The 27,010-nt window shown below is 44.5% G+C and overlaps 1 protein-coding gene and 1 pseudogene across 1 annotated transcript; one reads left to right on the plus strand and one right to left on the minus strand.

Annotated features, from left to right (window-relative positions):
• The first annotated feature begins 342 nt into the window (after positions 1–342).
• On the plus strand, positions 343–9,721 carry TEX36 (testis expressed 36). Its single transcript, XM_005902856.3, has 4 exons — positions 343–393; positions 7,121–7,252; positions 7,932–8,012; positions 8,993–9,721. The coding sequence occupies exons 1-4, from the start codon at positions 343–345 to the stop codon at positions 9,299–9,301; spliced, it is 573 nt and encodes a 190-aa protein (XP_005902918.2). The 3' UTR covers positions 9,302–9,721.
• Positions 9,722–25,189: 15,468 nt separating this feature from the next.
• On the minus strand, positions 25,190–26,719 carry LOC102271643 (elongation factor 1-gamma pseudogene; annotated as a pseudogene).
• Between the last annotated feature and the right edge of the window lie 291 nt (positions 26,720–27,010).

Here is a 27,010-nt window from a genome sequence, read left to right on the forward strand (position 1 = left end):
TGTTCGAGGATTTGGAGGGTATGGAGTGGGCCACTGTCTCAGGACCATCTGGTGCCCCACCTGTTTGGCCTGTGTTTGGGGTTCCTCACCTGGGGCCCTGGGACTCACACTCTGCGGAGCAGCAGGAGCCCTCGGGTGGCTGGAGGACCCACACTCCTGCCCCATTGTGATGGGTGGGCTCTGATGCTATGACAACAGGGACCACTCCCGGACTTCCCTTCCAGGTAAAGCCTGCGAATTAGAGGCCAGGAACAAGGAGGAGTGGCTTCCCAGGCGCACAGCTCATGAGGCCATGGAGGGATAAGAGCGCCAGTCTCAGCCCCTTTCAGTTTCCCGCACAAAATGGTCAAAGGGAGACGCTTCAACCCACCCTTAGACAAGGATGGAAGATGGGTAAGAAGCGTGATACCCTCTCTCGTCTTTCTCAGGCCACAGGGGTGTGGTCAGGCACAGAACTGAGCTCAGATCCTACTGCTGCTACTTCCCATAGTGTGACGTCTGACAAATCCCTTCATCCCGCGTCAGTTTTTTCACCTGTGAAATAGGAATCTCATATCCGATTCTTGGAGGATCAAATGAAATTAGTCTGTGCATAAACCACTCAGCTGACTGGTATCTTGTGAATGTTCACGAGGTAGTAATTGCTGTGTTTCTCTGCTTTTTCTGTTTTTTATAACATCTATCCTCTGACATGGGCTTCCCAGGTGGCGCTAGTGGTAAAGAACTCACCTGCTGATACAGGAGACATAAGAGACATAGGTTTGATCCCTGGGTAGGGAAGATCCCCTGCAGGAGGGCATGGCAACCCACTCCTATTCTTGCCTGGAAAATCCCATGGACAGAGGAGCCTGGCAGGCTGCAGTCCACAGGGTCACACAGAGCTGTTCACGACTTAAGTGACTTAGCAGGCATGCACGCATCTTCTGACATACTAATTTATTATATGTGTGACTTTTCTCTCCCTCCTAGAATATAAATTCCATGGACCTGGTATCTTTGTCTTTTTTTCCCACTGGCTGTATCACAGAAAACAGTGGTACTAACCTCTTTTAGGGCAGTAATACATAGAAATTTGTTTAAAGATTTGTTTAAAAGGAAAAAATAGAAAATATTTTGGAAAATTGGGGCCTGAAGGCTTAATCTCAGTCTCTTTATCTGTTAAATGGAAGCATAATTTACCGGGGTAAGAGGCCATGGTGAGGATGAATGAGACAATTGATACAAAAGTGCTTAGCATAATGCATGGAAGCACCGTTACTATTATACACATAGTATATATGAATATATGTGATAGAAGTACGTGTGTCCACCGTGCAGAACCCATGGACACAAAGGCAAACTAAGCAAGTTGAGCATACCTGGGTTTTGGTACCCACAAGATGGGATGAGGAGAAGCAATCCCCTGCAGATCTCAAAGGATATATATTTACACTGATATTCTTTCCTGTTGTATACCCTGCTCCATTCCACAAAGGTTTAAAGTAATGAATGGAAAATATTCAAAATAAAGTATAAGGTATATAAAAATAAAACCTCAGAACCAGATTAAATATACTTTAAGAGGCTGAGACTGGGAAAATATGTAACATAGAAACATAGAAAATGGAAAATATATAAAATACGTAACATAAATTCGCAGGCCATATTGCTTAACCAATAGATATTTGGAGTCAAACAAATCTGACTCTGAGTTTCCTGGCAGCTAAAGTGAGATGGGAAATGGAGTGAACTACTTACACTAACTGGTCAGGAAGAAACAAGTGTAAGCTTCTCAGACTGAATAGCTTGGCCTCTTTTTATCATCTACAGTATCAGGATTATGTTTGACTGAATATTATTATAAAAAGCTGACTACAGAGCCTTCACCAGAAAAGGGTTTGTGTTCCTTGAGTAACAGTGATGCTGAAAACTCAGCTGCTCTGTGCACCGGTGCTGAATCGAATCTCAGAAATAGGATTTTGGGTGAAGTAAAAAAGGATAACTTTATAACCTTGCCAGGCAAAGGGGAACACAGTGGACTCCTGCCTTGAAAACGTATGTCCCAGCTTGGAGAAGATAGTGAGAAGTTTTATAGCAATGGATCAAACAGGGTGTGATCAGCTTGTGGACATTCTTCTGATGGGTTGGTGGTGAGCTAAGCGCGAGTCAGCATCATCAACCTTCGGGTCCAACCGGTCTGAGGTCGATGCCCTTGTGGGCTGCATACTGTCGTTAACCACTGACTTCTCCCTCCTGAGGGGTTTCAGTATTTGCAAACGAGCTCAAAGCTGCTGTGGTGTGCATCCCTCAGTGGGGAACCAGGACCTTGCCCCAAGGCTACACTGTCGTTTCTCCTGACTGTTTCTCCCTGGTCTCACGTCTCCTTCCTTTCCTAATGAACAACTGCTTGAGTCTGCCCATTAGAACTCAGGGAAGTCTTGCAGGCTGAAGGAAACCTATTTCCTGACATCAAAGAAATGGGGGGACACAGAAGGGCTTTGGGCCTGGAGGCCCCCAGGGCCCTGCTTGGAATCAACAACCAGGGCAGAAGGAGGCAATTCAGGGCTGGTACAGATGCCCTGGGATGTCTTTGGAGGCCCAGGTTCTTCTCAGCCTCTCCTATCACCCTCAGTGTGGTGTCAGCTCAGGCAGGTAAATGAGGAGAAAGCGAATTGCAAAAAGCCTGTCAGTTGCATCCGCCCCTTTTCCTGGAGAAAGCAATCGCTTTCCCAGGAGCCCCACCCACAGACTTAGGCTTTCATTTCAAGGGTCACGTGTCCAATTTAGCTGCAAGGGAGTTGGAGGAGGGTTTTTATTTTTTTGACCAAGCCTCGATCTTAGTGCGATCTTAGCTCCCTGACCAGGGATTGAACCCACGTCCCCTGCAGTGGAAGCACTGGAAGTGTGAAGTCTTAACTACTGAGCCACCAAGGAAATCCTTGGGAGGTATTTTTTAAACCAGCCATGTTGCTACTCCAAAGTCAGTGTTCTATAATAAGGGAGAAATCGAGAAAGAGCATGGCGTCTCCTACTGGGGATCCTAGGAATGTACCAGGAACCAGTTTAAGAAGGAAGACTTTATCTCCCCAAAGTCTAACCAGAGCCTACGGTGTGGGTCTCCTTTCTGCTGCCGGCACCTAAGAGAATAAAAAGAACAGTGGTGACATGAAGTTTCCCTAAGTAACTTTTAGACGAGTTGGGAAAATTAAAGAAATTGTTGGTTTTGCCTCAGCAGCAGCCCATTTGGGAGACAGTAATTGCCACATTGGAGGTGACAGTCATTTCACAGTTGACCTTGCTGGTGGTGATCTGGCTGTTGCTGAGTAGAAAAGGCACTCTGCACACACGTTCCCCTTCCTGTTTAATATTTCAGTCATTGAGTGATTGAATGCAGCAAAAATTTCACTGCCAACTAGTTAAAAAGCTATATTTCATGGTTACAATATCTAACAGAAGGGTTTATTTCACAGCTATCATGTTATAGCCATTAAATATATATCTTAAAAGAGTGAAATTAAAATGCTAGAGCCACTTTTTTTTACAGTGATTTAGTCCATAGTGTTGCAGAATACAAATGAACTTAAGTCAGTTGTCATTCAGCTGGTGAGAAGAACCCTTCTAGATGTAGAAAAACTCCCTACCCATGGCCTGATTCTCCATAACTTGGAAAAGCAGATTGGAGGTAGAGAAAAGGGAAAGGCTCTGAGTTTGGAGGCCCTTTGTATTATTTATACTTACTTGAAAATTGCTTTAAAAACATAAAAAAATGTGTATATAATACAGAGTGAATTAGAAATGGATAGGTTGACTTTGAAAATTTTCTATGGTATATTGTTAAGTGATGAATTTAAGCAAACTCCAGGAGATAGTGAAGGAAGGGAAATCTGGTGTGCTGCAATCCATGGGGTTGCAAAGATCTGGACACGACTGAGCGACTGAACTACAAGAACAACAATGTTAAGCAAGAAAAGCAAGTTATGCTGTAAAGCACAGGGTGCTCAGCTTGGTGCTCTGTGATGACCTAGAGGGGTGGGATGGGCAAGTGGGAGGGAGGCTTAAAAGGGAGGGGATATATGTATGCTTATGGCAACCCACTCCAGTACTCTTGCCTGGAAAATCCCATGGATGGAGGAGCCTGGTGGGCTGCAGTCCACGGGGTCGCTAAGAGCTGGACACGACTGAGCGACTTCACTTTCACTTTTCACTTTCCTGCATTGGAGAAGGAAATCCCAGGGACAGGGGAGCCTGGTGGGCTGCCGTCTATAGGGTCGCACAGAGTCGGACACGACTGAAGTGATTAGCGGCGGCAGCAGCATAGCTGATTCACTTTGTTGTACAGCAGAAACTAACAGAATATTGTAAAACAATTATACTCCAATAAAAATGGAAAAAAAGGAAAGTGAGGTACAAAATAGTATGAGTTACATGGTCCAATTTTTGTATAGCTAGGTAAGTCCCCTTTGTAGGTACAGGTGTTTGTGAAGGAATATATGAGAGCTATTGTGATTTTTTTAAATCTAGGATGACAAGAAGAGGAAGGAGAGGGTAACCAAAAGTTACTGGGTTTGTTTTTGTTTTTTTAACCACTGGCTGCCAGGGAATTCCCAAAAGTTAACTGTTAAATTTTTTAAGGTATTTGTAATTTTTTGAAATCACATTTATAATACAATCCTATGTGCATGCTAAATTGCTTCAGTCGCGTCTGACTCTTTGTGGCCCCATGGACTGTAGCCCACCAGGCTCCTCTGTCCATGGAATTCTCCAGGCAAGAATACTGGAGTGGGTTGGCATGGCGTCCTCCAGGGGATCGTCCCAACCCCGGGATGGAACCCACATCTCCTACATCTCCTGCATTGGCAGCCGGGTCCTTTACCACTAGCACCACCTAGGAAGCCCTATACAATCTGCATGAGATTCTGTCCTTGTGTTTTTCTTTATTGTCTGAACTTTTAAAGCCATGAGCAAGTATTATAACTCTAATCAAAACCAAAGGCGATTATTTTTGTTGTGGAAAATGAGACAGTGTAATAGATGCACTCAATTAAGAAATGTTTAAACGATGGCAAGGAAGCCTTCCTTTTCCCTGGTGCGCTCCTCCAAAGGGACCCTGTCATTCATCCACAGCAGGGCCGGTCCATATCACGGTGGCTGGTTCATGTGGTCACTTCCTTGCCCTTGATCTCTGTCCCTGCTCTGCTCACCCCATGGGCAGCCACTCACACGTGTTTAATAGGAACTCTGTTACTGAGATGTATTCTTGGAAATTATGTAGTGTTGTTTTGTGTGCATGGATTATTTATTTCTGTAAATGGTGTTGGGTTACAGAGCTCATTCTGTTTCTTCTTCTCCATATTGCTATGTGTCATATAAACCATTGCTTCTCATTTTCTCTGCCAAAAATGCCCCACTGAGTGTACCATACAGATGACATAATCTCTCCACCTTTTAACATAAATAGTAGCATACTAAATGCGCTCTTGTGCAGAGATTAAACAAAAGCCATAGTTATATGTACAGTTATATCATGACTTGAAAAGGAATGGGAGAAAACAACAGTGTTAACCAATGTCATTGTAATCCCAAAGACAGGGAGGGACTGGCCTTTGGTGTGACAGTGGGCTTGGCGATAAGGGAGGGGACAGCTGTGAGCAAGAATAGAACCTGTCAACAGCTAGTGAACACTCTCTGGGTGCGTGCATTTTTCTCTTTTAATTACATCTACTCAATCAGGTGGAGCTTCCCCAGGAGCTCAATGGTGAGCAATCCATCTGCAATTCAGGAGCCACAGGAGACGCAGGTTCAGCCCCTGGGTTGGGAGGATCCCCTGGAGGAGGGCATGACAAGCCACTCCAGTATTCTTGCCTGGAGAATCCCGTGGATGGGGAGCCTGGTGGGCTGCAGTCCATGGAGTCAGGAAGAGTTGGACATGACTGAAGCAACTTAGCATGTGTGCACTCTATCAAGTAGGTTATTATTATTCCCATTTTACAGATAAAGAAACTGGGATCTGGAAAAATTAAGTCTCTTGCGGAAGGCTGACCTTCTAGGAGAGAGAGCTGGGATTGGACCCAGGGACGTTGAATCTATTGTCTGTGACCCACCCCCACATTATGTTACCTCTCTTTGCAAGAATTTTCGCTGAGTTGGGGTCTTGCCTTCTGTTTGTATCTTAGTTTCCATTCATATTTCTCTCCTAGAGATCGCCACTTCAAAGGCCACTTTGTAGGAGTGGCTTTTAAGAGGTGCTGTTTATGTAAAATTGGGGTGAGCTACAGTGGCCATCAAGCAGGGCCCACATCCCTCTTTGGGAATGGACTCCTGGCCTAAGTGTGGCTTGGTGGGGGGAGGGGTCCAACCCTAGATACTCCCTGGCTGAAAAGAGCTGCTTCCTCAAGGTCGGTTGCTTCCTGGGTCCTCTGCCTTCCTCTCCTACCCAGTGACTGATGGACAAGAGCACACAAGGGTCCGGTCCTCTCACTCCATCAGGCCGACTCTGAGAAGCCACTCCGTGTCTAGAGCTCCCTATGGGGTTGGTCTAGACCTCCTTTGGGACCTCCTCCCTCAACCCAGTCCTGTTTCCTTCCCTCCTGTTCACAGAGAGATACAAAAGCCCACTCCCAGCTCACCCCTGGCATCCAAATAATCTTCCCACCCTCTACCATCCTACATTTTCTGTAGAGACTCAAAGCGACCCTTCTCACATTCCTATGCCCTAAGGTGCACCCCCTACCTGCAGGAGGTTGGCTCACCCCTGGGAACATGGGCTGAATGCTTGGCCCCAAGTATGGGGCACTCCCTGACCACCAGGAAGGTCTCAAATAACACACTCTGTCTCCTTGGAGCTCATTGGCTCCCTCTCATGGGACCACACCCCCCACTTACCAGGCCACGAAACCATTTCCAGGCTCCAAGCAGCAGGGTGGCCCCTGTAACTTGAAACGGCCGGCAGTGGTGGCCTTGGGCCATGACAATATTTTTTGTCTTGGAAAGGATACTTGAAAATTACGAAAATTATGCCATTTCCATCGCACGCCAGAAGCACCCAAATTGCATTTTAATCCTTTTACAGAGGAAGCCCTGATACTTGGCTTTGAGATTCAGATGTGTCTGGTTTTAATCAAGGCGTGTGCTGTTTTTCCAGTTCCCTCACATTGGACTAACACAAAAGACGCCAGAATCCATCACAAGTACGATGTTGAAAGAGTCCCACAGTCCACGTTTATCTCGGCAAGTGGAGGAGAAGCTTCCGCCGATCTACAAAGTGCGGGAGAAGGTGAGTCCAGGGCGCTGGCCACGTGCCCCCGTGGCTCTCCAAGTGGGTGGTACTGCTTGGAGGGAACTGCTCACTAGCTCTCCCTGGATCCCAACATTCTGGCAGGATCCTCACTTCATAGTTGGTCACCATGGCTCCTCAAATACTCTCTAGAAGGAACTACCTCCTGGTCCAGACGATAAAGTTACTCTTCTATGAACAGAGCTCTTAACATCCATGTCTACCTCCCTGGCCAGTTCACGAGCAGCTTAAGGGGCTGCAAATGGCTGGTGGTAGAAGCAGGGTTGACTTCACACTTAGCAGCCCTGGACCAGAGAGCTCTGGTCTACTAGGATCCTTATTGGCCAGATGAAGAAGATGGCTTCAGAATTCCTTTCCAGTCTTCAATTCCATGCCTACTCACTTTCCTTTCCTTGCCTCTCAATAAGATATTTTAAAGAGAACTTGTTATAATTTTAAGAAAGCTGGCAATGAAGTGGAGTTTCAAAGCCTTGAGCTGATGTGCACACCTAAGCCCTCACCCCTGTGCTGTTTGCTCCATCATTGTGGATGGGTTTAGTTCTCACTTAGAGGTCAACTTGCCTCCTCCGTCTTCCTTCCAGGCCACTGTAGGCAGGTTCTGGAAGCCTGCTGTGGTTCTGATGTGTGCCTTTTTATCTCTCCCCTTGCTCTTTTCCAGCAAGCAGTAAATAACAACTTCCCCTTCTCTGCTCACGACAATCGTCACAGCTTTCAGGACTCTGGGTTCTACCTTGACTCTGTGAGTATTTCTCTCCACATTGCCAAAAAAATGAACAGCGACATCAGGGCTCTTGATTTTCTTGATTTTCTGGCCTCAAAATTGGAATAAAATTAAAGCCTCATAACAGGTTACCAGAGGGAATAAAAAGCGTAAATTCTCAAATTCCCACGTGGCTTTCAAAATCCACACCAGCCTCCCTTCTGCCTAGGTATTTGTGTGTGTGTGTGAACTTCATGCTTATCAAAGTGCTTTCCCATAAACCATCTAATTTGTGAGCTTTTTTTGTGAAGATCTGTCATGAGAAGGAGGGATTGCCTATGTGTGTCTCTGGACAGCAGAGCCAGGACCCATAAGGAGGCTCAAAGGAATGGATGCGGAATTTTCCTGATATAAAGAAGGAGTCCCTACTAACTGCAGTTATCTTGTTCCTGGAGATGGTGTTTCCCCATCACTGAAAAAAACCAAGTCTGATAGCGCTGGTTGGTGGTGGTTAACACAGCACTATGCAATGGAAATAGATATGCGAGCTGCATATGTAATTTGTAAATTTTCTAATGGTCACATTAGTAAGATTTGAGGAGGAAGCCTGTGGGTAGAGACCCAGGTGCTGCTTCCTTCACTGGGAATCCTCTGGGATGGGAGAGAATCCCCGGATCTCTCGGAATAAGAGCCCTCCCACTGAGTGCTGGGGATGCAGCCTGAGGTGGATACAGCCGCATGGGTGTAGAGGACCTACTCGGGCTTCCTGGCTGTCCAGGCTGGGGTCTCTTTGGTTCAGTCCTCCGTGTCTCTAGAAGCCCAGCCCCTTGGGTGGGAGTTGAAGACTGTGAAGATCAGGAGGTTTTGTCAATTTACAGCCTCCCACAAGTTGATAGAGGATGCCTCCTGTAGGAGTGGTCATTTAAACACAAGATGTCGTGGAGGTGGCTTTATTAAAGACTTCCAAACTGTGCGGCCTTGAATATCTTCCTCCTAATCTGCTTGTGATCCTTCTCCAGGGCTTGGGACGTAAGAAGATCTCCCCAGAAAAAAGGCAACACGTTTCAAGAAATTTCAATCTTTGGGCATGTGACTATGTTCCATCTTGTCTCGATGGCTTTTCAAATAACCAAATATCATATGTTTATAAGGAAGCTGTGGTGGTCCCAATTTTCAGACGCTTTCCAAGACATCATCATGAGATATGGAACACTTTTAAATTTATGCCCCAGCAAAGCTATACAGAGTTTTGGAAAAAGAATCCAAAAGTAAGGTTCCTGATTAACAAAAAGACCAGTTCTCCACTAACCCTTCCAGAAGATCCTTGATGTTTTGCAATACTGGTATTTCGTTGGACATTCTACAAGTATGTGTTTTCTGGTGCAACACTGATGTTTGATATCAGATTTGTTTAGAATTATTTAGAGAATGTAGACTGCATGTGCCATAATGCTGAGATGATGTTTTCTTGCAGTGATAACATAAAGATTAAAATCCTTATATAGAGAAACCAGAATGGCAACTGATAACCTTACCACTCCCCCACCTTGAAAATATTCTAATGATTTTAATAAGGTTGAAAAATATTCAGGCCCTTATAAAATAAAGATATGTGATGATATACACATTTTAAATGAATATGTTTGAAAGGAAAATGTGCTTAAATTTAAAAATTGCCACATTAACTTCAGGGAGAGTTTTAAAACTACATGATTAATATAGGCTTACATTTTCATCTTGAAATTTCAAGGAAAATAGAGGAAGCTGGAGTCCCTCTGATTTTACTCTGATTCTCCTTGTGCCCAGAGAAAAAGCTCACCGTTTGTTTTTGTTCTGTACATTTACAATCACATGTACATGCACAGCTATGTACAGATTTTGAACATAAACTGTTTCATAGAACTCGCATTCTTCAAGTACATAAGTGAGCCTGAAGTTCTGGCAACGTCAATAGGAATAGGTTGGTTTGCTTTTTAAACTACTGCACTGTATTCCCTAAGTTGGATGTGCCATGTTTATTTAAAAAACTGTCTTCCTAATGAGCACTTGAATTGTTTCTAGTTTGGGGCTGGAAAGACTTGGTGCTACATGACGTGCTTGGTCAGGCTCTTTGGGTGGGTGTTTACATGTACTCTGGAGTCAGCTCTGAAAGTTAGCTTTGTTACTGCTGGATTGGACCATATGCATGCTTTTTATTTGTTTGTTTTGTAACACTTGGCTGCACCATGCAGCATTTGGGATCTTAGATCCCTGACCAGGAATTGAACTCGCAACCCCTCCATTGGAAGGATGGGGTCTTAACCTCTGGACCACCAGGGAATTACTTGCACAAGGTTTTAATCTGCCAAATCACCTTTAAAAAAAGACTGCACCAATTAAACTTCCACCAACAGTACCTGTGAGTTTTTGTTTCTCTCCCCCCCAAAATTATCTTTTAGATATTGAAAGATATCTAAGGACAAAAACTATCTTCATATCTTATTTTGCATTCCTCTATTAGTGAAGCGGACCATCTTTACCCACTCAGGGGTCATTTCTATCGCCCTTTGAATGGAACACTGTCACCCTCATTCTGTATCAAAATTAACTTGTTTCTATTTACATATCTTTTCTAGGTGAATTTTAGAATAAGGTTTCAAGTCCACTGGCAATTTGATAGGGATTTCCCTGAATTGAGATATTAATTTATAGAAGAATTGACATCTTTATACCATGGTATAGCTCCCCATTTGTTCAAATATTATTTTATATTCTTTAATAAAGTTGTATAATTTTTGTCACAAAAGTACGACATGTTTCTTTTCTATGTTTATTCCTGTGTACTGTGAAATGTGGCTATTTTGATTGTATATGTGCGTGTGTGTTTAAGTTATACTTTTTGGTTAGTTTTATCTGATGCATAAAAAAGGCTATTGATTTCTATATGTGAATCTTGTATTTACCTGGATAAACTTCTTAGAATAAACTTAAAAGTATTCTAATACTAGTTTGCATTCCCACCAACAGTGTAAGAGGGTTCCCTTTTCTCCACACCCTCTCCAGCATTTATTATTTGTAGTACAGCCACTATGGAGAACAGTGTGGAGATTCCTTAAAAAACTGGAAATAGAACTGCCTTATGATCCAGCAATCCCACTGCTGGGCATACACACTGAGGAAACCAGAAGGGAAAGAGACACGTGTACCCCAGTGTTCATCGCAGCACTGTTTATAATAGCCAGGACATGGAAGCAACCTAGATGTCCATCAGCAGATGAATGGATAAGAAAGCTATGGTACATATACACAATGGAGTATTACTCAGCCATTAAAAAGAATACATTTGAATCAGTTCTAATGAGGTGGATGAAACTGGAGCCTATTATACAGAGTGAAGTAAGCCAGAAGGAAAAACATAAATACAGTATACTAACGCATATATATGGAATTTAGAAAGATGGTAACAATAACCCGATTATGAGACAGCAAAAAGAGACACTGATGTATAGAACAGTCTTATGAACTCTGTGGGAGAGGGAGAGGGTGGGAAGATTTGGGAGAATGACATTGAAACATGTAAAATATCATGTAAGAAACGAGTTGCCAGTCCAGGTTCAATGCACGATACTGGATGCTTGGGGCTGGTGCACTGGGACGACCCAGAGGGATGGTATGGGGAGGGAGGAGGGAGGAGGGTTCAGGATGGGGAACACATGTATACCTATGGCAGATTCATTTTGATATTTGGCAAAACTAATACAAGTATGTAAAGTTTAAAAATAAAATAAAATTAAAAAAAAAAACAGTGCAAAAGCAAGAAAAAAATAAATAAAAATATTCTAATAAAATAAAAATAAAATTTTATTAATTTTTCAGTTGATTCTTTTGGATTTTCTATGTGGATAATTATATCATTTGTGAATGTGATAATTTATATAATTTCTAGAATTTATAGGGCCCCTCCATCTTTTTGCATCAGGTACAATTTGAATATTTGCACAGATAGTGCATATGCTTTCTTATGTCTGAATTTATTGGGGCTGATTCTAACGGGTCACTCTGACATCTGACTATCGTTGTGGGTTTGAGATAGGCAACTTTTACCTAGGTAAGAATATTCTTTTGTATTCTTACTTTCCTGGGTTTTCCCCCCTAAGATATAGATCTTTAAGTATATGTACATGGGAAAAGTTTCAAATTAAATAAAAATAAATGGTAAAAAGCATTTTCTTTCACACTCCTGACTCCCAGTCTCCATTTTCTCTCCCAGCACCAGCTCTGTGGCCTTTTTAAAAAGTTATTTCTTTTTAAAAGTTGAAGTATAGTTTATTACAGTGTCGTGTTAGTTTCTGGTGTACAACAAAGTGATTCAGGCATATATATATAAAATGTATGTGTATTCTTTTTCATAGTCTTTCCATTATAGTTTATTATTATACAAGATATCGAATATAGTTCCCTGTGCTGTACAGTAGGACCTTGTTCTTTGTCTTTTTATATAAAATCCCATGGACGGGGGAGCCTGGTGAGCTGCGTCCATGGGGTGGCGAAGAGCCGGACACGACTGAGCGCCTTCACTTTCACTTTTCACTTTCATGCATTGGAGGAGGAAATGGCAACCCACTCCAGTATTCTTGCCTGGAGAATCCCAGGGATGGGGGAGCCTGGTGGGCTGCTGTCTATGGGGTCGCACAGTCGGACACGACTGAAGCGACTTAGCAGCAGTTTTCAGCTTCTAATCCCTAAACTTCTAATGTATCCCTTCCTCACTTTCTCATTCAATAACCGTAATTTTTGTCTGTGTCTGTCTGTTTCTTTTTGTAAATAAGTTCATTTGTCACATTTTTTAAAGATGCCATTTATTAGTGATATCGTATAGTATTTGTCTTTGTCTAACGGACTTCACTTAGTATGATAATCTCTACGTCCATCCTTATTGCTTCAGATGGCATTATTTTATTCTTTTTTATGGCTGCGTAGTACTACATCTTCTTTATTCATCTGCCTGTTGACTTTCTTTTAATATGCAGCCTTCTCTTGGTAAGCTATGGCATGGCTTTTCCCTCTCTGTCTCTCAAACACACCTACCCTTAACAAACACCAATGGTTCCACCCGCCACCGCTGCTTTCTGCCACACCGCCACCAACCACTCTTGTGAATACGGCATTCTCTCTTGGTACTTACAAATCTACTTCTCTTTTGGAAACATGACTGGTTGGTATTTCATTACATGGATATGTCATTGTCCCTTAATCTTTTGATAATCAGTTAGTTTACAGTCTTTTCCTACTATAAACAATTAGAACTAAACGCATTAATAGATAAACATTTGCATTCACTGTGGTATTTCTATATGTTAAACTCATTGAAATAAACTTGTTCAATTAAAGAGTATGTGGATTTTAAATTTTAATTCAAACTTCTCAGAGGCCATGCTTCAACTTACCACTTCACTAACAGATTATGAGATAGACAGATAGAAAACGTGTTGCAAATGTTTTCTGTAGCTGGCTGTTTTTTGTTCCTCTTTGTTGATAAATAAACTTAGACACATTTATTTTTATGTTAATAGACTTCATTTCTCAGAACAGTTTTACAAAGATCAAATGAAAGCATACACCCTCTCTCCCCCATATTCCGACTCCTGAGACTTTCCTCTGTTATTAACATCTTGCACTAGTGCGGTGTATACCGTGTTTTAGCCTTGCATGTATATTAATGTAGTAAAATGTAAGAATCTCTTGTTTAATGGCTTCTGGAACCACTGGATTTTGTTAAGGGTGTGTGTGGAGACAGAGAGAGCAAAACAATGCCTTGCTCAGGACTCCTTTTGTTTGAGATTGTTGAATGATTTAAACACTTTCGTTGCAGTTCTTACTGTGTATGAGGTGACATTATAGCAAATGAGACCGGTATTTATTGAGATGATCATGTAAATTTTCTATATTAATCTGTTAATAACGTATATTCATGGATTTTCTAACATGGAGCCATTTTAGCATTCTGAGGACAAACTCAAGCTGGTTATGATGTATTATTCTTTTGCTAAATCCAGGATTTGATATGCAAATATTTTATTTAGGATCTTAAAACCTGCTTTTATTGTGCTCAGACACTGCTTGTATAAATTGCAAATGTCTATAGAATCCGCCATGCAATCTCTTGGACCTGTTGTAGTTTACAGGTGTGTATCTTTGAACATCTTTTCAATATGTTTTATGGAGATCGCTCTGTATGGTGCTTCTATTTCTTTTTTTCCCTAGTTTTGGACATTTTTATTTTTTGAGGAAGTCATCTGTTTCACATGGATTTTAAAATTTGTGGTGCTTTAATATATTCTCTTTCATGCTTTAAAGTTATGTCCTGTCTTTGACATGCTGGATGTTGCTCACATATCTTTGCTCTCTTCCCCAAATCTACATCTTGTTGTTGTTGTTTGCCTTTCATCTTGATAATTTGTGCTTTCATGTTTACTAATTTTGTTCTGGAGCTTATTTGGATTTTTTTCCTAGCTTCTCAAGGTGAAAGCATAGCTCAATTCTTCGCAGCCTTTCTTGTTTTCTTGTAAATGCGGGTAAGGTTGTTTCTTTCAAATACCACCGTGTAGGTACATCATGGTCTTCACGTTATTAGCTCCTAGAAGTTACTGCTTTCCTTACTGCATGGTCTCCTCCACTCCAAAACCAGGGAAGGAGTTCAAATCCCTTTCACATTTGTAACCTCTGTCACCAGGAAGAGTCCTGACCCTTTCAAGGGATCGCATGACTAGATCTAACCCACCCAGGATAATCTCTGTATCTTTTTTGCTGGTTTGCTTATTAAAAACAAACATTGATTTCTCACAATTTTGGAGGTTAGGAAACCCAAGATCGTGGTGGTGCAGGTTCTATGTTTGATAAAGCCTTGTGCTCTCTGTAATTTATTGTGGCAAAAATGCAGATTTCATGACTTAAGATCAATGAACTTGGGACTTAATTACATGCGGAAAATCCCTGTTTCTATATAACTTAAGTATGGGAATGACATTGCCGTATACTCACAGGTTCTGCCCACACTCAAGACCATGAGATTACACAAAAATGAGGGTCCACAGGGTCCCCTTAGAATGCTACCTGCCACAAACATCACAGCCAGGTGATTTATGCTGGTACAACCACAGACCTTATTCAAATTTTCCCAGCTTTACCCGTGTGAGTGTGTGTGTGTTCTATGTATGTAGCCTCTTTTGCTGGCTACAAAACTATATATAGTTTATACTTACCTTGTTAATTGGCTAATCAAGTCTAACATTTACATGATATGCATACTTGTAAATTCAGTGGGCTATTTCACTTTGAGAATCCTTGGGTTTTTATTTTAAATTTTATAATTTTGAGGGGGTTTTTTTGTTATAGAAAATTTTCTTCAATTATTTTCTCTCTTCCACTTCCGCCTCCCCGCCCTTTTCTTCTAGAATGCTTCTTAGATGGATATTGAAACATCTGGACCTATCTCCCTTGACTCTCCAATATTCCTTTATGTTTTCTATTTGTTTATCTATTTGCACTGGACTCTGGAATAGCCTCTAAACTTTGTCTTCTAGGTTGCAAATTGTCTCTTCCGTGACCCATCTGCTATTTAGCCATTGTACTAAGATTGTCCTATAACCAAATAACATTTTAATTCTTACGGTCTCTGTTTGGGTCTTATTTATCAATGAAATGTTTAGTTCTGTCTGATAATAATTTTATTCATTCTAATACATTATTTTTCTGCATTTTGCTTCCTTGGGTACTGCAACGTCTGTTCGCCTTTCTAGCGTGGTGCAAACATTGAGTGGTTTTGAGTTTTATGTGAGCAGTGCACATGTTCTTCTCACACTGTTGGTGTGAGGGTGGCTGAGAGACAGGACGTACTGCCTGGGGTGTAGCCACCAGCTCTGCTTTTGGGAAAGCGTTCTTAGCTCCTCTCTTGCCATGTCCCTGGGGCAGTGCCCTGCCCCCTCAGCCCAAGTAACCATGTACTCTCAATACTTTTGCTTTGGTGCAGACTCAGATCTGACTCACTGCTTGGTACAAAGAATGTCATGTGGACCAACTCTGGCAGATAATCCCTATAAACAACCCCATGGAGTGTCCTGCGTGCTGTGCTGTGTGCTTAGTCACTCAGTCATGTCCAACTCTTTGAGATGCCACGGACTGTAGCCCGCCAGGCTCCTCTGTCCAGGGGATTCTCCAGGCAAGAATATTGGAATGGGTTTCCATACCCTCTTCCAGGGAGTCTTCCCAACCCAGATCGAACCACCAGGGAAGCCAAGAATACTGGAGTGGGTAGTCTAGCCCTTCTTCAGGGGATCTTCATGACCCAGGAATCGAACTGGGGTCTCCTGAACCGCAGGTGGATTCTTTACCAGGTGAGTCACCCGGGAAGCCTGTCCTGGGTGCTGCTCCTTCCAGAATCCACTGCCTTCATGCTAGCACCCCTGGAATCGTCACCGTGTTTGGAGCATCCCTGACTTGCACACCTTACTCCTCCCTTTCATCTCCTGGGAAATCAAGATCACTTGTCATCAATAGAAAGTAACTAAAAGTAAATGCAATGGGGGGGAAAAACTAACCCAGACTGATTAAATTCCACCCAAACACCTCAAGACTGCTTCCTCAAGGCTTCTTGTCTGAGGGCTCTCCACGGATTTTTGAAAAGGGATGTTAGTATTAGAGATTTAGACACACTATCATCAAACCCAAGGCTTTCTCCCCAGTTTAAACAAAAGGTTTAAAATGGAATAGAAAAAGAAAGAACTTTTTAAAATATGTAACCCAATATATTATTGAATGCTGCAGCAGTCAACCACCTAAAGTATCTCCTATGCTTCAGGAGAGCGTTGGAAACGGGTGTCCTCAAAGTTGTCTTCTGACGCTGAGAGACTAGGTTTCTGTCCATACCAGTCACATCCCTCCCCTTGAGGGTGTTTCTACTGTGTCACATCCACGTTCGTGTGGCCTGTGGGGGACACGGGCAGGACAGGCTCAGAAGACGCTGATCACAATTTGCAAGGAGTAAATTTTTAAACCCTTGAACATTGGCTTTCATTGTGTAATATATGATTCCATGGCTGAGCAATTGAGTGAATAATAATTTTTTACTCTGAAAACGACATAATGTTTGACAAATCAAATATTCCAGACTCTTTGTGCTGACTTTAAAGTTAGTGACACCCCATCCAAGAGGGAGGGTTTGTGCTCACCTTGGCCCCACCTCTGGTAGAATTCACTGATAGGGCCTCCTTGGTGGCTCAGGGGTAAAACCGGCCTGCCATGTGGGAGCCGTGGCAGGAGCCGCAGGTTCAATATCTGGGTTAAAAAGATGCCTGGCATCAGGAAGATCTCCTGGAGAAGGAAATAGTAACTCATTCCAGTATTCTTGCCTGGAAAATCCTATGGACAGTCAAGTCAGACATGACTTAGTGGCCAAATGTGCTGTCTCTTCAGTCGTGTCCGACTGTGTGTGACCCCATAGACGGCAGCCCACCAGGTTCCCCTGTCCCTGGGATTCTCCAGGCAAGAATACTGGAGTGGGTTGCCATTTCCTTCTCCAGGGAATCTTCCCGATCCAGGGATAGAGCCCAAGTCTGTCACGTGTCCTGCATTGACAGGCGGGGTCTTTACCACCAGTGCCACCTGGGAAGCCCAGTGGCCAAACAGAAAAAAAATTAAAAATTAAAAATGACACACTAAAATAAAGAGGCTATCCAGGAACATTTTATATATCTTAAACTGGTGATCATGGGTATTCCCACTTACTGTTCCTTTTTTGTGGGAAACTGTTGGTGATCTCTCTTGTCCCCAGTTTCGAAGAGATGCCTTGTTTTTGTTTGGTTTAATTCCAGATTCTATTCACAGGCAGATTTTATGACACCTGAGCGGCTTCTGGTGTCCAATCCTGTTTCTTGGGTCCTGGATGCAGATATTCAAAATAAGCAAGTGCTTGCAAGCCTCTCGGAGATTGCACTGGCCCTGACTCTCAAGTTCAGGGCGGGGGACGAATTGAGAGAGTAGCATTGACGTATATACACTACCATGTGTGAAGCAGAGAACTGGTGGGAAGCTGCTGCATGACACAGGGAGCCCAGACTGGCGCTCTGTGACGACCAGAGAGGCCGGAGCCTCAAGAGGGAGGGGGCATGTGAACAAATCCCCTGCTGTACAACAGAAACTAACACAACATTGTAAAGCAATTATATTCCAATTAAAAATAACTAAATTGAGGGGAAAAAAGCGACACCCCCCACCACCACATTCAATGTACTGATGATGAAATTTAAAAATTACCAAAAAAGTAATAGAGCCACAAATCAGCAATTCTGTGAAGCAGGGACATCAGAATGGGGGAAGATCAGCCTCTACTCTTTGGAAGTGAAGAGTGTATTTACCATCTCCATAAACACAAATTAGATAATTTGCCCTTAAAACCAGTCTTTTTTCACTCAGTTGATTTCTATGTAAAAAGCAACACTGTCCGAGGCCCTCAAATTCTCAGTCCAATGAACCAAGATCAAAAGAATACAGCACTGAAACAGAGGGGTAGGTTTTAGGGGCTCTGAAGCTGACATCCCTAATAAAATAACCCACTTTACAAAAATAAGTCTAATAACTTGGCAAAATGTCAATGATGTGGCATTGTTGGTTCTTTGCTTTAGTATGTTGTTTTGAACAGAGGAATAAACAACCAGTTAAAGAAACCCCAACTTACTAATCAATTACATGCAGGTGTTTATAGATTTCTTCTGTTTTAATGAATTAGACTTGGACTTGTGCCATCCTAGAAATGACTTAGACACTAAAAGAACAGCTGACGGCTTAGAATTCAATAATGTTTGCAGTGGTGCCGCCTGGTATCCATTCGAGACCCAAACCAGGAAGCTTCAGTTACTTACTGTGTGTGTCGCAGGCACGTGCATAACTATCTGACATTCTAACTGATACTTGTAAAAATCTGACCCGCAGACCCTTAGACTCGATGGTTTAAAAGAGCAGTGTGATGATTTCCTGTATGAGATCAACTCATCAACACTGTCTGGTTTTCAGCAGAGAAGCCCATTCTCGTGTGGTCTGTTTTGGCATTTATGGCCAATTGTAAGGATTGCTCTGTGCCCTCTCTGTGTATTGCATATTTTCTGGCCATTTTTGGCCACAGTCACATCTGTTCTGGTGGCTCCACGCTTGAGTCTGATGTGGTGGCTGTGTTTTCCCTTCCGTGTGTAATACAACAACCCCTGTGAGAACAATTTTGTCTTTGCAGGTTAGTGCTCAATTGTAACTCCAGTCAAAGCTCAGGACACATCACTGCTTGCCCATGCATCTGGAAGAGCTACCACTTCACTCAATTCAACATTTTTTATTTTACCTACAGAATTGGTACCATACTGAGGCCTCCTGGAGGGGGAGAGAAGGGTGTGGGGGAGGAAGGGTTTGAAATGATAAGCTAAGTATAGGTTTCCCATATGTTCTGCTGAGTTTAGGGAGGAATTCATGCTGTTATGGTAACACCCTAAGAACCATAAAACAAGCAAGGAGAATAAATTTCCTCCTCTGAGCTCTCTGCTGCCACCCACTATCTTTGGTCCCAGTGACTGGGGAAGACCCCTTCAGCTCGGCTCTGGGCTCTGGGGCTTGACAGCACTGCACAAACCTTGGTCTTCTCTGGGTGAAACGAGGCTGGTGCGTCCCAAACACACAGGGGAGGTTTTGCGGGAATCCGGGAGTCGCGCTGTGAACTCGGAAGGGCTGTGTAAGTGTGAAATGCGGTACATTGCCTTTATAAGTACCTATCAAAACAAATGAAAACATCTCATTTAACACACGGTATTTGAGTAAACACGTTGCGACTATACCAAAATAAACCCCCCAAATATTAAACAACAAATCAACCCCCTGTCAGAGCCTGACTCACTGGATGCATGGGGCAATGAGGAAAACCATAACTCACTTGACAATGGCTCGATGAAATCGGTGAGTTTGTGAGGTGGAGTGTATGATTTCTGCACACAGCAACCAAGAGAACTTCAAATGCATTCTTCTCTCTCTCCACCGAAATTGAACAGATTCCCGAGTTCCTGAACTGGGGGATATAGGCTCAGGAGTGTCTCCCACCTCCCACCAAATAGGAGCAGAACATTCAGATACAAGGACTATCGTTTCTACTCCGCCTGGGCCCCAGGCAGGCTGTATCATCGGTAGTAGACAGCCCTAGTTCCCGGAAGAAAGAACAACTCCGTCATTACCCGGGTGCCATATAGCTGTTCACAGGGTTATCCGGGACCATAGTGGAACACAGTCTCTTCTGCCCAAGAACACATTGCTATCTATTCCTTAAGGCTGAAAGAGAAACACTGAAGTTGTCTTAAATATTCTCCTGCTCTTACAACCTTCCTCTAAGCTTCCATGACTGTTACCAGCCATGAGTGGTGTATCCAATCCTTCTCCAACAAATGTCATCACACGCGGTTCCAAAAAAGGATGGGAAAGTCTCAACATAAGCCCGCGGGAGAAATCATATTGTTCCTCCAAAGCATATTTTGTATTGAAACCGATGCCTAATATCTGTGACATTCTAGAGCTCTAAAGGAAGGATTTAGCTTTGCTGATATACAGCTGTCTGAGACTTCAGCCTCTTCCATCAGGATCTGTTGTTGTTCAGTCGCTCAGTTGTGTCCGACTCTTTGTGACCCCATGGACCACAGCACACCAGGCCTCCCTGTCCATCTCACCATTTCCTGGCGTTAGCTCAGACTCATATCCATTGAGTCAGTGATGGTTAAGGCGGATATGTCGGCCAACAGAATCAGGGCTGATTTCCAGCTCATTTCTAATGTGATTCTGTCCCCACCCCTCTCAATTGCCCCACTCTCTGTGGGCCACGGTCTCATGGATACCAATGTGAACATACATAAGACATTCCCAAATATCCTATGTGTTTATCCATCATTCAATTACTATTTTTCAAGCCCGTTCTTTGGGCATTGGACTACAAGGGTGAGCAGCAACAGACCATACTTGCTCAAAATGCACATGATCTAGATTATCAGAGGACAAAAACATCCTGCAATCCCTGCATGCAGTAGCCAAGATTTCAAGCTCAGAATGCCAATTAAGTGTGGATCAGGCGATAATACTTTGAAAGGGCATAATTATAACTATATTATCTGTGATCAGGGAGATAAGATAAATGTCATAGAAATGTGTTTAATATTGGATACATGTTACATTACAGAACAATTATGAATTTGTGTATCCTGTGTACATTAAAAGTTGGATATGTGTAAGGGTAAAAGCCGAGTCTAATTTTTTATCTGCGGGATGAGGAATTGACTTTAATTCTTTCTCAGCTAATTAAAGGAAAATTAGAAAAACAAACTGCTAAAGCACTAAATACATTTTGATTACTTATGGATATAAGCAGTTATTTTGGTTTTATTCATTGACTTACTGAAAGCATAATGATAGGTGAAATTAAGAATTAATAGAGTAATCGTGAGGGTTTATTCGGCAGACGGAATTAGGTCTGCTGTTTTCCCACCTTATAATTGGGAGTGTGAAGTTACAGGGTTTGCTCTTGGGTAAAGTTAGGCAGCATTGAGCCCTTGTTCAGATAAATCGAGCTATTCAAGATAGAACAAAGGCTCTGGGTTGGAGGAGAAGGTGACAAGTGTGGTTGCATCTGGGTTCCGTTCTAGGTGCCTGGGGGAGACAGGAGAAGCCCCCCGGCAGACAGCTAGGTGGAGAGGGTCAACTCGAGGTGAGGCTGGATGTGCAGGGAAGAGATGGCATGATAGCTTGATGGAGGAAAGGTCAGCAGAAGGATATATATATATATATATATTTTTTTTTTTTTTTTTTTACTTAAAACAACGCAGATTTATTATCTTCACAGTTTTGGAGGTCAGAGTCCAAAATGGCTCTCAGTGGGCAAAACTCAAGGTACGGGCAGGGCTCTCCTACCTTCCAGAAGCCCCAGGGGAAAATCCATTTCCTCTCCCTTTCCAGTTTCCGGTAGCTTAGTGTATGGCCCCTTCCTCCACCCTCAAGGCCAGTGATGCTGATCTGAGTTCCTCCCATATGGCCACCTCTCTGGTTCTGTCTTCAGAGTCCCCCTCCAGCCCCTGACCCCCCTAACTTTTTTCCTTTTTAGGATTTGTATTAGCATAGGAAAAAGTGGTGCTTGCAGAACAAGGCACAGGAGAGAATGGACATGGATGGACTAGGAAGCCCAAAGATGCAGGAGGAGCAGGCGAGGCTGTGCTTGTCTGGTGGGGGGTGTGCCTGGAAGGGGGTCGCGCCTCTGGGTGAGGGGTACATGGCGTGAGGGGGTGGGAGGAGATGAGAGAAATCTTCAGGTGGAGAGGGAGGACTTGAGTCCCCCTGCAATGACCATGTCCTCACAGGGAGGCGGACGGTGGGTCTTCCTCTAGCAGACGACTCATGTGGGACCTTGGGTAAGGTGGGCAGGGCCCCAGCTGGAGGAGGCCCTGGAGCTGGGAGATGGTCTGGATTTAGAGAATCCATGATCCTACATGGGGGTTTCCTAACAGGTTCAACAGGTCAGGCGTGAGACAGGAGAAAATGATGACAGTGAAGTTGTTCCTGCAGGAGTGAGGAGACGGAGTCATGAGGAGGCCAGCCAAGGCTCCTGACGCCGGTTGTCCATCTCATCTCCTGGGGAGCCTTCAGCAGTGCCAGAGCCTGGGTCCCACCCAGATCGGTACATTCACCCATTCCTGGCTGATTCCAGGGCTGAGATCTGCTGGTGAGACCCAATGAAACACACTGTCAGCACACCGGAGCTTTTGGAGAAGTGACAGGCGGACTGAGGATGCTGCCGAAGAGGTGAGGAAAGGAGAGGAACTCACCTGAGCGTGCACAGGAGCAGGTGAGGTGGGTGTGTGTGCACGCGCACTGCGCGCTCGAGTGTGCAAGCACGGTAGTACAGTGGTGGTTCGACGCATGGAGTAGGTTCATAGAATTGGAGCACAGGACTGAGGAAAGTGTACTCGTGAACATATTTGGATCCTTTACAAAGATATCGAAACTGGATCTAATTTGGCTATTCATTTAACAAATCACCTTTATAAAATAGTTGAGCCAACATGAGAAGTAAATATTTGAGTGTCCTAGAAATTCATTGCCAAAGAGAGAGGTTGAAAGAGCCCTGGAAACTGGGGCCAGTCTGAAATGCAATGAAACTCCAGCTCCGAAGCTCATTAGTCCCTCAAAGAAGGAGCGCTGGCTGGTGGGCAGGGAAAACAGGAGAAAATGTGAGAAAGCGGGCAGAGTGCTGGGGCAGAAGATGGCACCAGGACATGGCCAGGTTCTCAGGCCTAGATGCTGGCAGCGTTTGGGGCCAGTAGAAGACTGTGCCCTTCCACCTCTCTGCTGTACCCCCAGGCCCCAAGATACACCTGCCTAGCATACAGGCTTTATCGGAAGGGACTTTGAAAAGAGTGCTCAGAAGGCCTTTGCAGTGGGCAGTTATGAAGGGTGAGTGAGTGAGTGAATGAAGTCGCTCAGTCATGTCTGACTCTTTGCGACCCCATGGACAGTAGCCTACCAGGCTCTGCCGTCCATGGGATTTTCCAGGCAAGAATACTGGAGTGGGCTGCCATTTCCTTCTCCAGGGGATCTTTCCAACCCAGGGATCGAACCCGGGTCTGCTACATTGCAGACAGACGCTTTACCATCTGAGCCGCCTTAGCTTACTGGGTGAGCACAGTTTTGGTACCCAGCACAGTTATTTATTTCCTTTGTAGAACTGGGCAGTTACTCCTGTGCACATTCTTTTGTTGGGACTACTTATAGCACTCACCTCCTAGGATTAAGGATCATATGAGAGGATGCTTTCTTGTTCAGTTGCTAAGTCATGTCCAACTCCTTGTGACCCCATGGACTGCAGCATGCCAGGCTCCTCTGTCTTCCACTGTCTCCCGAAGTTTGCTCAAATTCGTGTCCATTAAGTTGATGATGCTATCTAACCATCTTATTCATGAGAGGATACATGCAAAATGTTTTTCATAGTGTCAGGAGCAGGGTGAGTACTTTACACAGGCACTCTAGCTAGCCACCTGGAAGGCTCAAATGGCCAGTCAGTGAGGCCGGCAGGGTGACCCCTTCTAGGTTTTTTCTCCTGGATGCATGGAGCTGTGGGTTGTGCCCACTACTTATCCCGGCTTTTTGCCATTGTATCTTCACAAAGTCAGGTTCCAAGTTGTAATTCTCTTGCACCAGCCGTGGATTGCATTAGTTCCTAGAGAACTGAGAAACACTGGGTGGGTTCCGGGTCTGATGTGGCCTGACCCCTCACCCAGCCTTGCTAAGGGAAGACCATGCCATTCTACCCTGACCCCAAGCTGAAGGTAACACTTCTTTTTTCTCCTCTGAGCCTTGAGCCCACTGCTCTGTTGAGTATCTGCTTCATCTTCCTCCCAGGCTGCAGGGCCTTGGGGACAAGCTCACATCCATTCCTTTCACCTTGACCTTGTCACAACATTTAGTTCTCTGTCTGTCCTTCACCAACGCTGTATTGCGCTGATGAACAAGGGAGTGTTTCAAAACACCAACCACTAAAACCAGTGTTTGCAGATCTGGGCATTTTTTAACCTTCTGAATTTAATAAAATGGACATTTTCCGTCCTAGAAGCGGCAATGACCATTTTGCTTTACAAAGCTGCAGCAGGTAAGTAAAGATGGGTCTACAAAGATGACAATATTTTATTGAGGTCACACTGGTGGAAAAGAAACCCCCAATTTTTCTCCTCTGAAGATAGATTCCCTTTAGTTATTTATTTAATAGCTGTGATCACAGGTAGAGAAGATAACAATTTTTGCTCTGGACTAAATATATATGAAGAGATACATTTCATGAGGAAAAGTGCCCAAGGCAAAAACCGCTTTCCCCCCAGGACTCTGGTTAAGATGAACAACTCCAGTGGGCTCTCAGAGGAGTGTGTCATAACCACATAGTCTCTCGGGGATGTCACGAAAATGTGCGGAGGTCAGACCACCATCCCCACTCAGCATGAAAGAGACACTCCAGAAAGCTTGGGATGACTTTATAGAATGAATTACTCCATCTATATTGCAAGTCCCCAAGCACTCAAGTGTACACAAGATTAATCAGATTCAGAACACAGCTTTTATTTTTTTTTTTCATTGTTCAATTTCCTTTAATGACCCCCATTCTCCTTGAAGGGCAGGTACAGCAGCTAGGCAACAGCAAGAGATGTTCGCTTGAAGGCCTTGCCTTGATTGAAGGCTTTGCCCACATGCTGGAAGGCCCCTTCCCAGGAAAAGTATTCTCCAACCACTGTCTGGGTCTCCTCACTGCTAGCATCCAGTCTCCACCATACACGTGACTTGTGGTCCATAGGCCAACCTGGGCTCCACAGAAAGGCAAGCGCAAGCCTTGGAAGACCCAGATTCTGGAAATGGAGCTGCTGTGGTTGGTTCCGTAGAGAAAGACACTTGCAAAGGCATTCTTCCTCAGTTTGTCAAATGGCTTGGAACAGCCCAGTGACAAGGCTGCAGCTCAGGGAGGCTTGGGAAGTGGTATTTGGACTACCACAGGGACCAGCCACCCTTATCTGGTGAAGTGAAGTCGCTCAGTCCTGTTCGACTCTGCGATCCCATGGACTATAGCCTACCAGGCTCCTCCATCCATGGGATTTTCTAGGCAAGAGTGCCGGAGTGGGTTGCCATTTCCTCCTCCAGGGGATCTTCCTGACCCAGGGATTGAACCTGGGTCTCCCGCATTGTGGGCAGACGCTTTACCGTCTGAGCCACCAGGGAATCCCACCCTGATCAAAATGCTCCCCAATATGGCAGCACCACAGACAGCATGTCCTCATGGGAGTACTCATGCTTAAATCCATCCAACAAGAAGGTACACTCTTGGGCAGGTGAGCAGAAAGGGGTCCTTGGCCTTCAGCTCAGCAGCCAGCACCTGCTCAATTCACCCAGCTCCTCCTCGGGAGCAGGGCAGCCACCTTCTTCTCCTCTTTCTGCTTCGCCTGGGGCCTCTGCCTGGCTTCTTGAGAACCTTTCTCTTTCCATGGGGTGTCCTTTTTAGGCTGGCTCTCTGCAAACTGTTTAGGATCCAACCGGGCCATTTTCTCACAGAGCTTCAACTCCCCCAAGACAGCCCGGAACTGGGGCTGGTTCATGTGGGTGAGGAACCAGCAGTTGGTATTAGGGAAGGCCTGGCAGAAAGAAGGCTCCGGAACCTGTGAATAAAGCCCCAACAGGCTGCTGACAACTGTGATGTCAGCCGGTGTCACATGTTTGCCCACCAGGAGAGTCCGAGTCTTCAAGGGATCGTCCAGCAGCCCCAGAATCCGCCTCATCCCCTCCTCCTCCTCCTTCTCCTCTGTGGCCTCCTTGTCATGATGCATGATGTCCCAGTAGGGGGACCGCCGGGTCCCAGCCAGGGACACTGTGTCGCTGCCATCAGCCAAGCCCACCCACCGCCCCAGCTGTACTGCTGCCTCTGGAGGATGTCCTCTGGGCTCACATAGGAGGCAGCAACATCGCCCTCCAACATACAGAATCCACCTCAAAGGCTGGAACCTTGCTGGCGGGAAATTTATGGAGCAATTTGGGGGTGCATCTGGTTTGGCCGAAATAGAAGCTGGGTGGTGCCCAGAACACAGGGACCTGAGCCCTCCTCTACTGAGCAGTAATGAGGGTCTTCAGGTCCCCCAGCTGTCAGGACACGTGCACAGGGTCCTAGCCATCATGGCGATTTCATAGAGAGAGGGGCCAGAACATGGGTTAAAAGAAAACAACAACACAGGGGCTTCCCTGGTGGCTCAGTGGTAAATAATCTGCCGGCCAATGCAAGAGACACAGGTTCGATCCCTGATCTGGGAAGATTCGACATGCCTCCGATCAACTAAGCCTGTGCACCACAGCTATTGAGCCGGCACTCTGGAGCCTGGGAACCGCAATTATTGAGCCCACCACCCGCAAGTCCTGAAGCCTGCATGCCCCAGAGTCCGTGCTCCAACCGCAGCAAGAGAAGACCCTGC

Source organism: Bos mutus, chromosome 26, assembly GCF_027580195.1.
Source record: "Bos mutus isolate GX-2022 chromosome 26, NWIPB_WYAK_1.1, whole genome shotgun sequence".
Classification (NCBI taxonomy): domain Eukaryota; kingdom Metazoa; phylum Chordata; class Mammalia; order Artiodactyla; family Bovidae; genus Bos; species Bos mutus.